The following is a 20,104-nucleotide window of genomic DNA, read 5'->3' on the forward strand; positions in this document are numbered from 1 at the left end:
AATAGATGCTCTGCTTTATTGACACATCACTCCAAAAAGCAAGTTCTGCAGGCTCTAGTTTTGTCTAATCTTGATTATTGTTCAGTCGTGCGGTCCAGTGCTGCAAGGAAAGATTTAGTTAAGCTGCAGCTGGCCCAGAACAGAGCGGCACGTTTTGCTCTTCATTGTAATCAGAGGGCTGATATAAATACTATGCATGCCAGTCTCTCTTGGCTAAGAGTTGAGGAGAGACTGTCTGCATCACTTATTTTTATAAGAAACATTAATGTGTTGAAAATCCCAAATTATTTGCATAGTCAATTTACACACAGTTCTGACACACACACTTATCCCACTAGACATGCCACCATGGGTCTATTCACTGTCCCCAAATCCAGAACAAATTCAAGAAAGCGTACAGTATTTTATAGAGCCATTATTGCATGGAACTCTGTTCCATCTCATATTGCTCATATAAACAGCAAACCTGGTTTAAAAAACTGAAAGTAACACCTCACGGCAGAACGCCTCTCCCCTTTTTGACCTAGATAGTTTGCGTGTATGCATTGATATGTAGGCTACATGTGCCTTTTAACAAAAAATGTATGTAGTTCTGCCCTTGAGCTGTATATTGTTCTGTATTATGTAATGTTTCATGTTTTGTGTGGATCCCAGGAAGAGTAGCTGCTTCTTTTGCAACAGCTAATGGAGATTAGTGATACACCGATATGACACATTTGGCCGATACCGATATCTGATATTATCCTTGCCAACAAAAAAAAAGATACCGATAAAAGATATTTCAATTTTTTGCGGCCTTTTAAGCATTCTAGTACAGTTAAATAGTTAACACACAAATCAAATCAAAATCAAATCAAATTTATTTGTCACATACACATGGTTAGCAGATGTTAATGCGAGTGTAGCGAAATGCTTGTGCTTCTAGTTCCGACAATGCAGTAATAACCAACAAGTAATCTAGCTAACAATTCCAAAACTACTACCTTATAGACACAAGTGTAAGGGGATAAAGAATATGTACATAAAGATATATGAGTGAGTGAGCAGAGCGGCATAGGCAAGATACAGTAGATGGTATTAAGTGCAGTATATACATATGAGATGAGTATGTAAACAAAGTGGCATAGTTAAAGTGGCTAGTGATACATGTATTACATAAAGATGCAGTAGATGATATAGATACAGTATATACATATACATATGAGATGAATACTGTAGGGTATGTAAACATTATATTAGGTAGCATTGTTTAAAGTGGCTAGTGATATATTTTACATCATTTCCCATCAATTCCCATTATTAAAGTGGCTGGAGTTGAGTTAGTGTGTTGGCAGCAGCCACTCAATGTTAGTGGTGGCTGTTTAACAGTCTGATGGCCTTGAGATAGAAGCTGTTTTTCAGTCTCTCGGTCCCAGCTTTGATGCACCTGTACTGACCTCGCCTTCTGGATGATAGCGGGGTGAACAGGCAGTGGCTCGGGTGGTTGTTGTCCTTGATGATCTTTATGGCCTTCCTGTGACATCGGGTGGTGTAGGTGTCCTGGAGGGCAGGTAGTTTGCCCCCGGTGATGCGTTGTGCAGACCTCACTACCCTCTGGAGAGCCTTACGGTTGTGGGCGGAGCAGTTGCCGTACCAGGCGGTGATACAGCCCGACAGGATGCTCTCGATTGTGCATCTGTAGAAGTTTGTGAGTGCTTTTGGTGACAAGCCGAATTTCTTCAGCCTCCTGAGGTTGAAGAGGCACTGCTGCGCCTTCTTCACGATGCTGTCTGTGTGGGTGGACCAATTCAGTTTGTCTGTGATGTGTACGCCGAGGAACTTAAAACTTACTACCCTCTCCACTACTGTTCCATCAATGTGGATAGGGAGGTGTTCCCTCTGCTGTTTCCTGAAGTCCACAATCATCTCCTTAGTTTTGTTGACGTTGAGTGTGAGGTTATTTTCCTGACACCACACTCCGAGGGCCCTCACCTCCTCCCTGTAGGCCGTCTCGTTGTTGTTGGTAATCAAGCCTACCACTGTTGTGTCGTCCGCAAACTTGATGATTGAGTTGGAGGCGTGCGTGGCCACGCAGTCGTGGGTGAACAGGGAGTACAGGAGAGCGCTCAGAACGCACCCTTGTGGTGCCCCAGTGTTGAGGATCAGCGGGGTGGAAAATGTTGTTGCCTACCCTCACCACCTGGGGGCGGCCCGTCAGGAAGTCCAGTACCCAGTTCCACAGGGCGGGGTCGAAACCCAGGGTCTCGAGCTTGATGACGAGCTTGGAGGGCACTATGGTGTTAAATGCTGAGCTGTAGTCGATGAACAGCATTCTCACATAGGTATTCCTCTTGTCCAGATGGGTTAGGGCAGTGTGCAGTGTGGTTGAGATTGCATCGTCTGTGGACCTATTTGGGCGGTAAGCAAATTGGAGTGGGTCTAGGGTGTCAGGTAGGGTGGAGGTGATATGGTCCTTGACTAGTCTCTCAAAGCACTTCATGATGACGGAAGTGAGTGCTACGGGGCGGTAGTCGTTTAGCTCAGTTACCTTAGCTTTCTTGGGAACAGGAACAATGGTGTCCCTCTTGAAGCATGTGGGAACAACAGACTGGGATAGGGATTGATTGAATATGTCCGTAAACACACCAGCCAGCTGGTCTGCGCATGCTCTGAGGGCGCGGCTGGGGATGCCGTCTGGGCCTGCAGCCTTGCGAGGGTGGACACGTTTAAATGTTTTCCTCACGTCGGCTGCAGTGAAGGAGAGTCCGCATGTTTTAGTTGCGGCCGTGTCGGTGGCACTGTATTGTCCTCAAAGCGGGCAAAAAAGTGATTTAGTCTGCCTGGGAGCAAGACATCATGGATGCAGCGGTCTAAGGCACTGCATCTCAGTGCAAGAGGCGTCACTACAGTCCCTGGTTTGAATCAAGGCTGGATCACATCCAGCCGTGATTGGGAGTCCCATAGGGCGGGGCACAATTGGCCCAGGGTCGTCCGGGACGTCATTGTAAATAAGAATTTGTTCTTTAACTTAACTAGTTAAATAATGGTTACACACACACACACACACCACACCGACCAAAAAGTTATTTTGCTGGCATTTACGCCCCCATTACCAGTAAAACATAATCAAAACCTATTTATTTCACATACTTGCTGTGCTGTTTCGTTGTTAATTTGTTCATTCTCAACCAGGATGTCTATGGAACGCCATTTGGGTCTTTGCGTGTCAAAAAATATACACGTCAAATAACACAACATGATCTGTTTCAGTAGCTGTATAGCTAGGTGTCATCATCTAAAATTAGCCTAATTTATAAGACAGTTCTTATTTTATTAATGGTGGTTGGACCCATCTATGTGAAAATAGACACAATAAGGATTAGCCACAATTAGTGGACTTTTCAGTTAGCCTTCAAAATAAAGGTACGGCACTATTCTACTATTTGTATTCATTTGCATCACTGTCAATTACATACTTTTATTTTGAAGGCAAACTGCAAATTCCACTATTGTGCCTAATTCTTATTGTGGCTAGTTTCATAACACATAACCTGGTCCGGTAGAGACTCACTAACCAGATGAAGCTAGCTGAATCGTATAATGTTAGCTATGGGCAACAGGGTTAAGTAGTTGGCTAGCTATTTATTTTCATGAACTGAAGTTCAATTTCAATAGCTGAACAACAAGTGGCAACCTAGCTAATACTTACAAGGATTCCTAAATCATTGCTAAGAATAATGAAAATGACTGCAGTTCTACTGGTCATTGTTTTCAGGCTGGTTGTATTGGTGCTATCTAGGTACCAAGCTAAAGCTAGCTACCCCATAAGTTGCGGTCGAGCAAATTATGCTTTATTACCAATGCGGTATTGTAAACACATCGTTCGTGGCCGGTGTTTGCTTGTTTGCAGACTTTTTGTACAGCTTTGACAGTGCTACTGTATCTTTTTTGACACACAAAGACCCAAACAGCGTTCCATAGTATGTATGTTGTGAAGCAAATAGCAGTGACGCTATTACTGTGTAACTCCGGTAGGGCAATATCTGAGAAATAGCGCACTTGGTAGTGTGTACTGGTGCTCGACCAGTCGACAAAAAGCCAACATCACCCACGACAGAGAACAATTGAATGTCAAGGGCAATGAATACCATTATCTTGGCGTTAATGGTTTTCGCCTTTGAGTTGTCTCGCTGAAATGTTCTTACTCTTCAAAATGACTGCTCGACTTGTTGACTGCTCGATCCACACAGCAGACATTGTGTGGGCTAGGTTAGGAATGCTGTGTTGCACGTGTAGCGCAAATTTTATGTGGTGTTATTACGTCATGTAACTATGTTATATAGGTATGCATGGTAGTTTTGACATCGGTTTTTAACATCGGTGTTAACCTTGACATCAGCCGATACCGATGTTGGCATTTTTAGCTAATATCGGCCAATTCCGATATGTTCTCCGATATATTGTGCATCCCAAATGGGGATCCTAATAAAATACCAAATGTTGGAGCATAACCAACGAAATTACAGTTAACGAAAAGGTACCCTTAATCCAGTATAAACTAAGGTATATAATGTCTTATTCAAAAGACAAATTTCACAAATTCTATAACACAACAGCAGAATCATGTCTTAAGTGTAAAACTAACAATGACTCAATAATCCATGCTTTCTGGAAATGCTATAAAGTCCAAAAGTTGTGGGCGGAGCTAGAAAGTTGGCTGTCAGAAGTATTACAATGTAAATTAACTTTTAATCCGTCTGTCTACATTTTTCAAGACATGGCATATGTAGTAGTGAGTGAGATACCCAGTGGATTGGACGATTTTCTTCTCAACACTCATCTTGAAGAAACGTATACTAAAAACTTGGAAATCAATCAACCCTCCATCATTAACACAATGGAAAATCTAATTATTTATTATTGAAATAGCATGGGCAACCGAGGGGAAAAAACAAAGGTCATATGGCAAACAATAGTGCAGGCACTGGGGAGGGGGGGGGGGGGGGTGAGCATGGGGCTCTGGGCAGATGAGATATAGTCGTTGTTTATGTGCCTCTGTAAATTGTTGTTTGTATGTGTATGTGTGTATCTGGTGTGGAAAAAATTATATATACTGTAGCAGTCAAACGTTTGGACGCACCTACACATTCAAGGATTTTTATATATTTTTTAACTTTTCTACATTGTAGAATAATAGTGAAGACATCAAAACTATGAAAAAAATATTCCACCTGGTGGTGGTTCCCATGTATTCAATAGGATAACATTTTTACCCAACTAGGTCTTTGTCAGTGTAACTGATAGTTAGATTTACAGGTTAAGTCGTTGTCTTTTGTTTGAATTGTTTACGTGTCCGCTATGCGGGGGAAATGATAATACAAGCGGAAATACGTAGCTAATACTGTTGTAACGGGGATCCTTATTGTAGCAACACACTTTTGGAGGGAAGGCAATCCTGCGCTGCTTTAGCTAAATTTTCATGTCATCGGGTGTAGTTCATAAAGGTTGAAGAGTGTATGTTAGGATGAAGTGTGAATTCATGCCAGGAATAATAAGTGTGAAGTTTGATTTCCTCCCTTCTGTAATAAGCAGCCACTGAGGTATTTTTCCTTTATTCATGTATTTAATCTGAACCCGTTGTTATAACGCTGGTTAAACTATTATGTATGTAAGCACTTCAGAGTTATACCAAGCTAATAAGTCACTCGTAAGATAAGGTTGTAAGAGTGTGCTTATAACTGTATTTTTAATTTACTTTATAGTTCTCACGGAAGGTGATAATTCTGACTAAAACTACAGAATAAAGCCGCCAGTTAAAATCAAGGAACGGTTGTGCTCGTGGTTACTGAAGGGAGCTACAGTCAGGTTCATTAGACCTAGAGCCACATACTGTTGAAGTTAATTCTAGAAGTATGGTATTAGCATTGTATCTGACCCACCTTTCCTTTTAATTAAAAATGGCACTCACATTCCATGTACTGCTGCAGCTGGATGAAGTCCACAGGGCTCAAATCCCTCCCGTCTGGGTTTGTAGCTGTGTTTTTAGCTAGGTTTGGAGTCGCCATGGTCGCAAGTTTCTCCCACACTGGCCAGAGAGACTGAGGTAGAGAGACAGGAGAGTGACTGAGAAGGAGAAAAAATATGAATCCCTACACCCCCAAAAAATACAAATAGAAATGAGAGAAAATAAATGTGTCCACTTTGAGTCCAGAAGCAGTAAATTAGCAAGTCGGCGAAGAAGGTGAGATAGTTGAGACATTCACTATCTATGAATAGTGAGCGTGACGTCCCACGAAACAGGTTTGTCCCTATTCTTTGCGCACCATCACACATACTGAGTGTACAAAACATTAAGAACATCTTCCTAATATTTTGTTGCAACCCTCCCCCATTTTGCCCTCAGAACAGCCTCTTGAAACACACGGGAAACTGTTGATTGTGAAAATCCCAGCAGCATTACAGTTCTAAATCCCAGCAGCGTTACAGTTCTTGACACAAACCTGACATCTACCACCATACCTCCTTCAAAGGCACTTAAATATTTTGTCTTGTCCATTCAACCTCTGAATGGCACACATACACAATCCATGTCTCAAAGCTTTAAAAATCCTTATTTAACCTGTATCTTCCCCTTCATCTACACCGGGCCTGGGCAAAGGCCGGCCCAGGGGCCGTATGCGGTCCGCATCCTAATTTCAATACCGCCTGCGGAATCATGCTCAGATCACATAAAGAATTTGCTACAGTAGTTTTGAAAAAAGTATTTGTTATTCAAATTAAAAGCCCAATGAATACTCGCCTTTGTGTAATCCTTTAACTCCCACCGCTTGTGGGACATTTATTTTGAAGGCACGTATAAATAACAACTGCACGAGGACAGACAGTGACTGACAGGCTGACATACACGTCACAGTTACAAATGGTAGGTAGCTAGAAATTGAGCAAAAAATGTGTTTATCAAAGATTTCAAAGAAAAGGAAAGTAGACAATGAACTTGTCCCGACACTTCCAAACGAAACATAAGAGAAATATAAGAATATGTCTTCTGAGGGCAAGTGCATCGATAAAGTTGTTTTCTCAGTTGAAAAAGCAGCAAGGATTTTTCACAAAACTGCATTCAGCAAATTATGGAAACGTGAGAGCTAGCTATGTACTGTCCCACAAAATTGCTAAAGATACAGTTGAAGTCGGAAGTTTACATACACTTAGGTTGGAGTCATTAAAACTCATTTTTCAACCACTCCACACATTTCTTGTTAACAAACTATAGTTTTGGCATGTCGGTTTAGGACATCTACTTTGTGCATGACAGGTAATTTTTCCAATTGTTTACAGACAGATTATTTCATTTATAATTCACTGTATCACAATTCCAGTGGGTCAGAAGTTTACATACACTAAGTTGACTGTGTCTTTAAACAGCTTGGAACATTCCAGAAAATGATGTCATGGCTTTAGAAGCTTCTGATAGGCTAATTGACATCCTTTGAGTCAATTGGAGGTGTGCCTGTGGATGTATTTCAAGGCTTACCTTCAGACTCAGTGCCTCTCTGCTTGACATCATGGGAAAATCAAAAGAAATCAGCCAAGACCTCAGAAAAAAAATTGTAGACCTCCGCAAATCTGGTTCATCCTTTGGGACTAATTTCCAAACGCCTGAAAGTACCACTTTCATCTGTACAAATAATAGTAGGCAAGTATAAACACCATGGGACTACGCAGCCATCATACCGCTCAGGAAGGAGATGCGATCTGTCTCCTAGAGATGAACGTATTTAGTGCGAAAAGTGCCAATCCCAGAACAACAGAAAAGGACATTGTGGAGATGCTGGAGGAAACAGGTACAAAAGTATCTATATCCACTGTAAATCGAGTCCTATATCGACATAACCTGAAAGGCCGCTCAGCAAGGAAGAAGCCACTGCTCCAAAACTGCCATAAAAAAAGCCAGACTACAGTTTGTAACTGCACATGGGGACAAAGATCATACTTTTTGGAGAAATGTCCTCTGGTCTGATGAAACAAAAATAGAACTGTTTGGCCATAATGACCATCGTTATGTTTGGATAAAAAAGGGGAGGCTTGCAAGCCGAAGAACACCATCCCAACCGTGGAGCACGGGGGTGGCAGCAACATGTTGTGGGGTTGCTTTGCTGCGGGAGGGACTGGTGCACTTCACAAAATAAATGGCATCATGAGGTAGGAAAAGTATGTGGATATATTGAAGCAACATCTCAAGACATCAGGCAGGAAGTTAAATCTTGGTCGCAAATGGGTCTTCCAAATGGACGTTGACCCCAAGCATACCAAAGTTGTGGCAAAATGGCTTACGGACAACAAAGTCAAGGTATTGGAGTGGCCATCACAAAGCCCTGACCACAATCCTATAGAAAATCTGTGGGCAGAACTGAAAAAGCTTGTGCGAGCAAGGAGGCCTTTTAACCTGACTCAGTTACACCAGCTCTATCAGGAGGAATGGCCCAAAATTCACCCAACTTATTGTGGGAAGCTTGTGGAAGGCTACCCAAAACATTTGACCCAAGTTAATCAATTTAAAGGCATTAAAGGCAATGCTACCAAATACTAATTGAGTGTATGCAAACTTCTGACCCACTGGGAATGTGATGAAAGAATTAAAAGCTGAAATAAAAAATTCTCTCTACTATTATTCTGACATTTCACGTTCTTAAAATAAAGTGGTGATCCTAACTGACCTAAAACAGGGAATTTGTACTAGGATTAAATGTCAGGAATTGTGAAAAACTGAGTTTAAATGTAGTTAGCTAAGGTGTATGTTAACTTCCGACTTCAACTGTAGCAAGCCATTCACTGAGGACAAATTCATTGAAGAATGTTTAATTGACTCTGCAGCAATACTTTGCCACGACAAGAAAGAGCTGTTTGAAAATGTTTACCTGTCAAGACGAACAGTGACACGGCGTGTTGAGCACATCTACAGAATATGGAACAACAGTTGAAAAAGAAGGTAAAGGATTTCACCTATTTCTCATTGATCCTGGATGAGACCAGTGATGCACGTGACACTGCAAACTTGTTGATATTCTTACGAGGCATAACCCCAGACTTGGAAATTACAGAGGAGCTTGCTTCAGTGCAGTCAACGAAGAGCGCAACCACAGGGAAAGATTTATTGGAGGAGGTTAATAAGTGTGGCAAAGCTGGGACTGAGTTTTGAAAAGTTATCCAGTGTGACCACTGATGGGTGCCCAAACTTTACAGGAAAAAACGTTGGCCTTTTGAAAAGGATACAAGATCAAGTAGCTGAGCTGAACCCAGATCAGAAAATTATTTTATTCATTATTCATCAGGAGATGCTCTGTAAATGTGTTCTGAAAATGAGCTATGTTGTGGATACAGTAAACTTCATATGCGCAAAATCTTTAAAACACAGGCAGTTTGTCTCACTGTTGGAAGAGACAGAGTCGGGTCATGCATATCTCCCCTACCACACAAACGTGAGATGGCTGAGTTTGGGGAAAGTGCTTAAAAGGGTATGGGACCTGAAATCGGAGATTGCTGAGTTTTTGCAAATGAATGGGAAAATATGTGGATTTCCCTCAACTGCAACATAAAGAATGGTTGGCTGGTTTTGCCTTTACTGTGGACATCATGGGCCTCATGAATGATCTGAATTCCACACTACAAGGGAAGGGCCTTTTTGCACATCAGATGTACAGCCTTGTCAAAGCCTTCAAGGGAAAATTTCTCCCCCTGACCCGCCAAGTAGAAGCCAACAATCTCACCCAATGTCTGACACTACTAGTCTGTTCCCTATCAGATGATGAGCGGGAGAAGTATACATCACTGCGGCGATACATCCCTGCTGCGTGCTTTGAAAGGTGAGTTTTCTCATTGTTTTGAGGATTTCAAAGTGTTGGAAAATGACATGCTGTTGGTTCCTCTCCTTTCACCTCCAATGTGGATAACACTTCCACCTACTTGCAACTTGAATTTATCGATCTCCAGTCTGATGCAGTGATTGGAGAACTATTCAAAACAATGTCACTGACGATGTTCTATGCCTCTCTCGATGAACAAAACTTTCTAAGGATTAGAAGTCATGCTCAGAAGATGTTTGTAGTGTTTGGGTCAATTTATGTATGTGAACAGACATTTTCAGTGATGGAATATAATAAGTCAAGGCACAGATCATCTCTTACTGACTCTCACCTCTCAGCAATCCTGCGCATAGCGACGCAACAAACTATACCAGGCTTCACTGCTCTAGTCAATGCCCATCAGAGACTTCACTCCTCACACTGATTGAGTAGTTTAAATTTAATGTTGAGCTCTCTCTCTTTCTCGTGCATATCCGTTAACAAGAGTTCTGTCCGTGGTGCTGAATGCACAGTGTACTTTTCCCTCCATGTAGTTCATTGCATGTTTAATAATGAAAATACCTATCAAAGGGAGAACATGGATGTAGTTTATTTCTGTGCATGTTAAAAAAGTTAAATAAGTAGCATATCTGGATGTGATTTACAGTAGATATATCTGTCAACAGAGTCATACACATGATGTATAATCCTGTAATATGATTCTGGCCCGCAATAACAAAAATATATTCTAATGTGGCCCTCCATGGAAAATAATTGCCCAGGCCTGATCTACACTGATTGAAGTGGATTTAACAAGTGACATCAATAAGGGATCATAGCTTTCACCTGGTCAGTCTGTCATGGAAAGAGCAGATGTTATTAATGTTTTGTACACTCAGTGTAGTTCCATACCAGTGTGTCATTTTCCTACCGTACTTAAGCCCTAAATTCCTTAATGCCTATCACATTTGTTATTTCCTCACACCCCATCTCAAGATAACGTCAAAACCATGTTCTAATCAAATACATCCCTGAGGGACACATTCTAGTTTCATACTCAGATGAAAAGAGACTGGCAAAATGTGATGGCGAATCTCCAGCTGGCCCAGGCAGTGGAATCCTGCCTGTTTGGGTTTACTCGTCCAATTAAGGGAATCATTTGAGCATGACTCTCATCACCCAAGGAAAATGTCTTCATTCTACGTCAGTACTTTGTTCCGATGGCCTGGAAACCTTTGTGGAAAATCAAATTACTTAAGAGAGAATCAACAACAGACTATAATGCACACTGCTGCTCATTTCATAACTACATTTGAGGATGTCACTAAATCAATTCAAATCAAATCAAATGTATTTATATAGCCCTTCTTACATCAGCTGATATCTCAAAGTGCTGTACAGAAACCCAGCCTAAAACCCCAAACAGCAAGCAATGCAGGTGTAGAAGCACCTGCATTGCAATTGAAGTTTACACACATAAGCCTAAAATCACATTCCAGAGGTATCCTTTTTATATGAAAGTAATTGACAATAGAATACATTACATTACACCAAAATGACAAAAAGAGAAAATACAATAATTCAGAGGCGTGAAGGTTTTGGGTTAATTGTCAAACATTGGGATTAAGGGTATATTGTTTAACTCCCTGATTTGATTTGATTCTATCTTGACAGGGTACATCCTGTAATGTCCTTTACTGGATTAACAGAGTAATGTCAGATTAAATATTTTAGAAACCCAGTTTGAGAAAAACTGCTGACATACAGTAGTGGGCTACAGTATACCAACGTCATGATTCTTGACACCAGCTTTGATCTAGTATGAGGAGATGAAGTTGTGGCATCTCTAATGCATGGCTGACTCAAGGATCAAATACAATGAGTTACTCAATCAGTCACCTACACACTTTACCTACACTACAATTTTGACAAAGCAGGATCCCATGAGGAAATAGTGGGAATGGTAGGGAAACTGGTCTAAGAGCAGAAGGTATGAAAAGCACAAGCATCCTTAAAACTACTTTTATATGGAATGTATATTTTGTTCTGTATAAATCATTCCATATGTAGCCTACACAGATGAACCAATATATATACAAATTTGAGTTGAGAAATAATGACAATGGATTGCATTGGAAGTCTTACAGGTCGAACATAAAATTACACTGTAGACTAAAGTGGCCAAAATCAGTTCCAAGTTGTTAGTCAAACAAGTCCAGGGCGCGGTGATAGGCTGGCATAGACAAAATATGTTGTTTGACCTTTTATGGAAAATATATATTTTTTTAAACAATTAAAAAACCCTCGGGTGCCAAAGCCTACACATTGCGTGGTATCGACAAATGGTCATTGCTCTTTCAATAGGCTACACTCATTGTTTACAGGTGAAGACGAATCAATTGTAAGGGAATGTAATAACAGCTTACTTTGGTGAAGTGCGTCCTAATGGATGGCTCTGGTGACGAGGGACAAGTGGACCCGAAAGAAACCCGCTATCCACAGTAGAATTCGGTCGAATATGGATGGTTAGGACGGCTACGCGACTACTATGGCCACAACTAAATGAGCAGATGTTGTTAGTGTATTAGAGCATTATATAAATCCAAGGGATTAGTGGGCGGGGAAGGGCTTGCAGTTTGCGACAATTACACTAGCACCCGCTTGGTGACAGTATTATAGGACAGTCCCTATCTACATTTTGGGAAATGGAGTGTAATTTAAGGGGTAACGTAATCCATTGTGACAGAGGTGGCGTTTGACAATGGATAATTGACAGAATAGGCTACTGCAGATTAAAAATACAAGAGCCACGGAATTGTTATCGAATGGACAGGTGAGGAAGAATACAATGTAGTGAATATGTTAACTTTGTTACAATATGGGGGCAATAAAAAAAAAATCACAGTAGTCTGGCTGACACCTAAATCGAAAACACGTTTTTATTTATTACACCGATTGTTCTTCTTTAAAAGTTTTATGGCAGACTACATATATTGGTGTATTGCCGCCACCTACGGTACGGGGTATTGAGATACTACCAAATACAAAAATAAATCAAAACAACCCCTCCTTCAGTCACATCCTCAGGCTCATGTGCCTTTGAGGGCGCCCCGCCCATCGACAGGATTCATTGTAATGCCTTAGCAGAACGGGGAGGCAGCTACCTAGATTTGTCCAATAGAAACTCTCGTTGAACGTTTTGCAACTGTTCGGACTAATGATTACACCCCAGCTCTCCTTGCGCTGTGAGTCACGTGGGTCGCGTCAGCCAGGCTACAATCACAGGGCAGATGAAAAACGGCCATTTATTCTATTATTGTATTTGTACAAAGATTTTTTGGGACAGATCTTGAGCATTTATTTTTAGATCAATTGGTGATAGGGCTAAGCTTGATGGTAAAGATGTTTTACTTTTATTTAATAACCAGGATTTAGATCAGAACAAAATATGCATAATTAATATCTTTATGTATGGTAAATATGTTATACATACATGCAGGTGGACTAAAGAAAAGCCAAGATTCTTAGTTTTTAAAATGGAATAAAAAAAAAACTACGAAATACCTGTGAAGTCTTATGTATTTTTGTTTAAATGTGTATTACAATCATTTCGCTACACCCGCAATAACATCTGCATGTGACCAATAAAATTAGATTTATATCCCTGAGTATAAAGTTTCTTTTTTTGTATGTGTTGTAAAGTATGACTGTATATTTAGTTATATTTGACGCTAATAACAAATAAATAAAATGCAGGTGGAATATTTCATCATCAATATGACTTCAATACATAAACAAGTTGAAACATGGTTTAGGCCAGGGGTGTCAAAGTCAAATGGACGGAGGGCCAAATAAAAAAATCAGCTACAAGACGAGGGCCGGACTGTTCGAATGTTCATTGAAAATTTTTTAAATGACGCATATAGTCTAGTGAACCTAATTGAACCTACTGAAAACCTAACAAATATATTACAATATGATCAGATAAATAAAGCAATATTTTCTTTTCTTATGGCTCTGTCAGTAATCTTTAATTTTCAACAGACACAAAAGACAAATTTCCTTTATATAAATATCCCCATAACATGAACATTAAATGAAAGAAACCGGTATTCAAGGCACCATCAGTAGACTATATTTTCTATTTTAGCAAAAGTGGGCTAAATTTACTTCAAAGAAAAAACAATAATAGCAATTTTCTATCATCCACTCAACTGAAATATTTTTAAAATATAATTGGATTGAAATACAAAAAAATAAAGTGCAAAAATCTATTAATCAAAGGAGGCCTCGTTTTAATTCCTCTGCCTTTTGTAGCCTTTGTTCCATGTCCATATTCTTGTTTTTGTCCGCGTGTTTCGTTTCATAATGTCGTCTCAGATTATACTCTTTCAGTACCGCCACACTTTCTCCACACAGAAGACACACAGGTTTTCCAGCTACCTTCGTGAACATATACTCCGACTCCCACCTTGTTTGAAACCCCCGGTTCTCAGTATCCACCTTCCGTTTTGCCATTTTTGATGGGTATCTGAAAGTTAATTTTACTGTGATGCTGACGACTGCTGTGCCAATAAATATTGAAATGAAGCAGCCTACTGCTCGGTGCGTCACCTTTGCATTGTGGGAAATGTAGTATTGGTGCGTGTAAAAGATCTGCGGGCTGCCGGCTTGCTGCGGGCCGGTTCTAATAATAAATCAAGATCATCCCAGGGGCCGTAAAAAACCTTCTTGCGGGCCGGATGTGGCCCGCGGGCCTTGACTCTGACATATGTGGTTTAGGCCTTTATACTTGAATGTTTTTCACGGGGAAAGATTTCCCCTTGTATCCTTGTATTTGGAAATACATTTAATTCCCTTATTTATATATACAAAAGGTTTAGTAATAAAATAAATTAACATAATACAACATTCCAAACAACCAGGAATTCTTATCAGCTTTTAATGAAACCACAAATCTCACAAAATCTAAATTTATATGGATAGATACAGAAATCGAAGTGCCTCAGTATATGTATATTGATATGATAGCGAGCTATTTACAATAAATCTTAAATTTACAATAAATGTGTAATTCTTCCCCAGTTCTGTGGTATTATTAATCATCATCATCATCACAGTAACACACACAACATTCACAAGACTACTGCATATGAATAAGTGAAAAAGGCAGACAGGTGTATTCATTACACAGATTCTGTTGCGATCCCGTTCACTGCAAACAGAAGATGTTTTGCAATGGAAACTAGTTTCTATTGGACAAATTCAGGTAGGGCTCTCCCTGTTTGCATCAAACGGTAAACATTTCCATTGCAAGACATAATGAATACACCCCAGTCAGTTCTTGACTACAGGGGTGTATTCCTAAGGGCATGTAGCAAAACGTTTCGCAACGGAAAACATAACTAAAACCAGCCCTTTCTTATTGGACAAGTTCAGGTCAAGCCGTCCTCGTTTTGACCCGTTTGCTTGCATTTGGTTCCTAGTAAATACACCCTAGATTGCAGTATTTAACATTAAAATATATATTTTCCCAGTCTCTCATTGCTCTCTAGATTTGTGAATAGTAAAGTGGAGGTTCTAGCCATTAATCCTTCATTAATTATTCAGAAGTTTTATCAACACTTTGTCCATCTCCTTTTTGTTGACCGTATTGTAGTTCATCCATCCTCTAGGAAAAGACAACAAAGCCCTCTATTCATACCATTGATTCTAACTGAATCTGCACAGGTGACAAAGCCACATAACACTACAAAGAATAATAGCAAGGATCTGAAACGCAAGTCTTGGAGGGATGTTTGTGTGTACCTATGCTCGACAAGCTACTTAGTGATCTCATCTCACTAACCCAGTTACTTCAAATCACTTTACAAGCCTTTGATTTGGGTATCCAAAAGAAGTAAGAGTACAATACCATTAAAGGAAATGTAAAAAAACAACAACAAAAAAACAGCTTGAGATGTATACTTGGCTCGACACACAGCCCTTCAGGACCGGAGTTTTAGTTCCATACATGTATCATATCAAGGCACCTAACTGACAGAGCAAAGAGAGCCAGCCATGCAGAGTGAGGAAGTGGATTAAGGCTATGTTCCAGCTTTGTAGCAGCTCTCAGGAGGAGTCTAGACCTTGGTTAAGCTTCAACTACTTCCTCTGAGTGTGTGTGTGTGTGTGTGTGTCAATTTTTATTCAGTCACCCCCAGAAAATGAATTTAATTCATTTCCAGAATAAGCAGAGGTAAAATGTGTGTGTGAACTTGTGTTCATTAGTTGGTGGTTGGAAGTAACACAAATCAATAGTTTTGTTCGCAAACGAACAAGTGAGTTATACAATAATCAATAAAAATGCTGAAATGAAAGCATGCCAGTAGACTATCACTGCTTGAATGATTTAAGCCAGAATAGTCTAAATTGTTAGGGAAAAAAGTAGCAGTAACATCTTTGCTCACTGTGGTGATGTATTCAGGGTGACAAATCACCTAACCTCATCCGGGAACAACATTACAAATCACCAACGCCACAGAGAAGTACTTAATGTACGACTGGACACAAAATATTAGAATAAGCTACATGACATACGGTGGTGTTAGGTTTATGCTTTTTGACAAGGTAAACCAAATTAAAATAATTTAACAAAAACCGAAGTCTTTTGGTTGATGTAAATTTTTACATAATTGCTGTGGATAAAATGCTTTGTTTTCATACAAATTGGACCCACTTCACACCAACTATATAGATAGCATCATAAAAGAAAAAGTTCAACATAGGACACTCAATAACTCAGAAAATCAAATACACAATAACTTTACAAAAATATAAGGCATGAAACTCAAGTCCGTCAATTTTTAAAATTTAAAAAAAATCCAAGTCCACACCCTTCACCAGGACTCTGTCCATCCACTACTCCTTTTCCCACCGTTTGAGTGACATTCTTGATCAGCTCTGCATCCCGAGGAGGAACAAGGTCTGTTGTTGACAAAGAGGAAGGTGATGCAGTAATGATGGGAAATGTAGTTGGTCCAAACGTCCTTGCAAACAATGGCGAGCCACGTGCTCTGTGTTTATGTTCAGCAGTTCCCCCTTTCTATGTGCCTCCCAGGGCTCACATACAGCAGAGCACATCCAATAGGATTCACTTAACCAATCCCAGCATGCATTCCTTCTCCTAAGCAGGAAATAACCCACATTTTCTGGCCCAAAGAGAGAATGCCATGGTAATAGATACAGAGAGCTAAAGAAAACATCTGTCTCAAAGGGGTCCTGAGCTTTCTTAAGAACAATCTGAAGAAATGTGTTGACTTGAAATCAAACAGATAGTCTCAATAAAAAAAAATGAAAATGTTTTTGGACTTTGCAATGAAGTATGCTTAGATTGTATATATGTTAGCTTTATTATTGATAAATGAATTTCTGATGAAGTCACACCATAGAGAGAAAGGACCTTTTGTTTCTGTGCCATTATAGCATCTGACAGCATGGGCAGTGCCATTGAGGCAATCTCAATTTTGAAGTAGTCAATTTTGGACATGACTCCAACAGGTTCACCAGCCAATGATGTTGGAAGTCCCACCCAGTTGACGACATTAAAATGGTGGAAGGCCTCAATGGCGCTGCCCATGCTAATACGGCCTTTTGGCCACTAGAGGCCTCTATAATTCTCTATGAATCATGTATAACTGGAAACTATAGAGGGGGCCGATGAGTCATCTCATTATAGTCAACCAATGGGATATTTTGTCAGCAGCAGTGGGGGCGGGGAGAAGGCAGATTATGCTACAATCTTGTTTGTTTCTTCCTATGATTGATCAATCCATGTTAAGTTTTAATTTCTCTAAATAAAAAACGTGTTTAAGGCAGAGAGAGCAGGGTAATCCTGATTTAGTGTGTCTCCTTCAGGATGTTTACCCTTCACACTTCTATTTCCTCTTCCCTCTTAGTTGGAGACTCTTTCTCTCCCCCCCCCCCCTTAACCCTCTAAAGCCTTCTATTGGTGTCATATCATCTTCTTAAAACCTGCTCTGTCATAGGATCTTCCCCTGCTCTTGCTGTGTCATAGGCTACATTCAAAATGGCACCCTATTCCCTATATAGTTGCACTACTTTTGACCAGGGCCTATGGGGAATAGGGTGCCATTCAGTACGCAGACATAAGTGTCATAGCATCCGCTGCTCCCTCCCCCCAGCCGGATCATAGTATCTCCTCCACCCCATGGGCAAAGATCATGACCAGGCCTGGCTCCAGGATCATGTCCTCCCCCATATGCTGGTTCTCACAGGCCATCACCACCACCGCCTGTTTCCCCGGGATACGCTTGGCCACGTAATTCTCATAGTAGCGCCGGTTCATCTGCCGCGTTTCCAGCGTGGCCAGGCCGGCGGGCCAGTTCCTCTCGTGGGCATTCTCGATAAGGTCGTTGACGATGGAAGGCGGGCAGCCGCTGTCGATGAGCGAGCGTTTGATGACCGCCTGGAGGACAGCGTCTGGCGTTGAGATCATGCCGCCCCAGCGGGTGACGCGAGCCGGCTGGAGGGAGTTCACCCACCTAGGAGGAGAGGTAGAGGGGAGGATGAGAGGAGAGTTGGGCTATTATAATGGTTATTATAATCAACATAATTCATGAATATGCCACAAAAGTGGAAAGTGTTGCAGCGTAGCAGAGGTCTGCGCAGAACTGATTTCTTCATCCCCCTCATGCAGCTTTTCATACCGCACCCGCCTGCTCCCGCTGGCTTTTTGTCCAACTCCCATCAACAAGAACTGGTAGTGAAGCCGACCGCAGTCACCCAAATGTTATTTTAGGCATATGTGACACACCTCGCTGAGCAGCAATGGTCCCAGCAATGTTGCACTCGATAGGCAATATTCAAATTTGCAAAAAATAATCCAAGAAATAGGTTACCAGAGATTCTCACGTGGTCCATTACATTAGGCTATCAGTATTAGGTACTGGGCTACATCAGCCACTAGGCTAGACGTAGTTTGAAAGAGAGTTGAAACAAGAACTGACTTTCTCTTAAACTATGTATTTTGTATAACATCGCCTACCTTAATAGGAGCGGGACGATTTGCAGGCAGAGACAAATATGGGTGACCAATATTTATTTCCAGTCAATGTAGTAGGCCTAAACTATAGCTTACATCATATTTAGGAAGTACATTTCCCTTGGAAAGATAAGTACCACGTGCTGCTCCGCCCATGCATATAGCCTGCTCTATTTAAAGACCACACGCGCATCTGATCTCCTAACTAGGAGAGGAGAAGTAGGCTTCTGAACTTGAAGCAGTAAGAATGATGAGTGGACACATGCACATTCGCTTACATTTTGCATAGCCTATGACCCACCTTCTCGGAGCGGGACTATTTGTGGCAGAGATACACAAAAAAAAGGGGTATTAATATTTAAGCTGATAAAACGGGAAAGGTGCCTTTTCCTTTTAAATGATGATAGCATTTTTTTGGTTGCACCTTGAGTCATGTTGGTTGAGCACCCTCCACTTCGTTTCATTATCAATATTTATTTCCAGACACTGTAGCCTAAATCATATTTATGTTAACTTCCTTGGAAAGATAACTCTGGGTTTTTCTGGATCAAAAAAGGGGCTTAGGTGGTGGAGTTGGAGTTGGCAGTTCAGATAACATTTTAGAGGACCCCCCATCTTGGCAGTGTAGATAGACATTGATGCATTTTTAAGCCAATTTCCTGCAATTCTACACATTTCTTCATGGAGCTGAGAGAAAATGTTGCCGTTTTAAAGCAAATTTCCTACAATTCAATGTATTTTGCCATGGCTAATGCTGTGTTCCTTTGCTCAAACAAAATCAGTACTGATTTTTTTTGTAATTTATTTAAAAAAAAATGTTTTAAAGCCAGCCAGCCCAAGGATTTTAATGGCAAACAAAATCCCTGTAACTGTGCCGTGCATGTCGGCCCATGCATTTAATTGAGACTACACATACAGTGCCTTCAGAAAGTATTCATGACCCTTGATTTACTCCACATTTTGTAAACAGGATGCATGTTTTGGAATATTTTTTATTCTGTGCAGAGTTCCTTATTTTAACTATGTCAATTAGGTTAGTATTGTAGAGTAACTACAATGTTGTTGACCCATCCTCAGTTCTCCGATCATAGTCATTCAACTCTAACTATTTTAAAGTCACCATTGGCCTCATGGTGAAATCCCTGAGCGGTTTCCTTCCTCTCCGGCAACTGAGTTAGGAAGGATGCCTGTATCTTAGTAGTGACTTGATACACCATCCAAAGTGTAATTAATAACTTCACCA

The 20,104-nt window shown here is 40.6% G+C and overlaps 2 protein-coding genes across 8 annotated transcripts in view; both read right to left on the reverse strand.

Moving 5' to 3' along the window:
• The window catches only part of LOC115143040 (diacylglycerol kinase alpha-like), a 36,750-nt gene extending 24,287 nt beyond the window's left edge, over positions 1-12,463 (reverse strand). For 2 of the 4 annotated variants that reach the window (XM_029683035.2, XM_029683034.2), the window contains exons 1-2: positions 12,245-12,462; positions 5,948-6,077 (exon numbers count right to left, since the gene is read on the reverse strand). In XM_029683035.2, the coding sequence (XP_029538895.1) occupies positions 5,948-6,044 (97 nt within the window). In that variant the 5' untranslated portion in view covers positions 6,045-6,077; positions 12,245-12,462. Of the gene's footprint in view, positions 1-5,947; positions 6,078-12,244 lie in introns of all 4 variants that reach the window. The other 2 variants (XM_029683036.2, XM_029683037.2) reach the window with 2 other exon arrangements.
• A 2,281-nt stretch (positions 12,464-14,744) lies between these two features.
• The window catches only part of LOC115143041 (E3 ubiquitin-protein ligase NRDP1-like), a 28,337-nt gene continuing 22,977 nt past the window's right edge, over positions 14,745-20,104 (reverse strand). For all 4 annotated transcript variants that reach the window (XM_029683040.2, XM_029683039.2, XM_029683038.2 and 1 more), the window contains one exon: positions 14,745-18,361. In XM_029683040.2, the coding sequence (XP_029538900.1) occupies positions 18,007-18,361 (355 nt within the window). In that variant the 3' untranslated portion in view covers positions 14,745-18,006. The remainder of the gene's footprint in view (positions 18,362-20,104) is intronic.

The sequence above is a fragment of the Oncorhynchus nerka genome, linkage group LG15, assembly GCF_034236695.1.
Source record: "Oncorhynchus nerka isolate Pitt River linkage group LG15, Oner_Uvic_2.0, whole genome shotgun sequence".
Lineage (NCBI taxonomy): Eukaryota > Metazoa > Chordata > Actinopteri > Salmoniformes > Salmonidae > Oncorhynchus > Oncorhynchus nerka.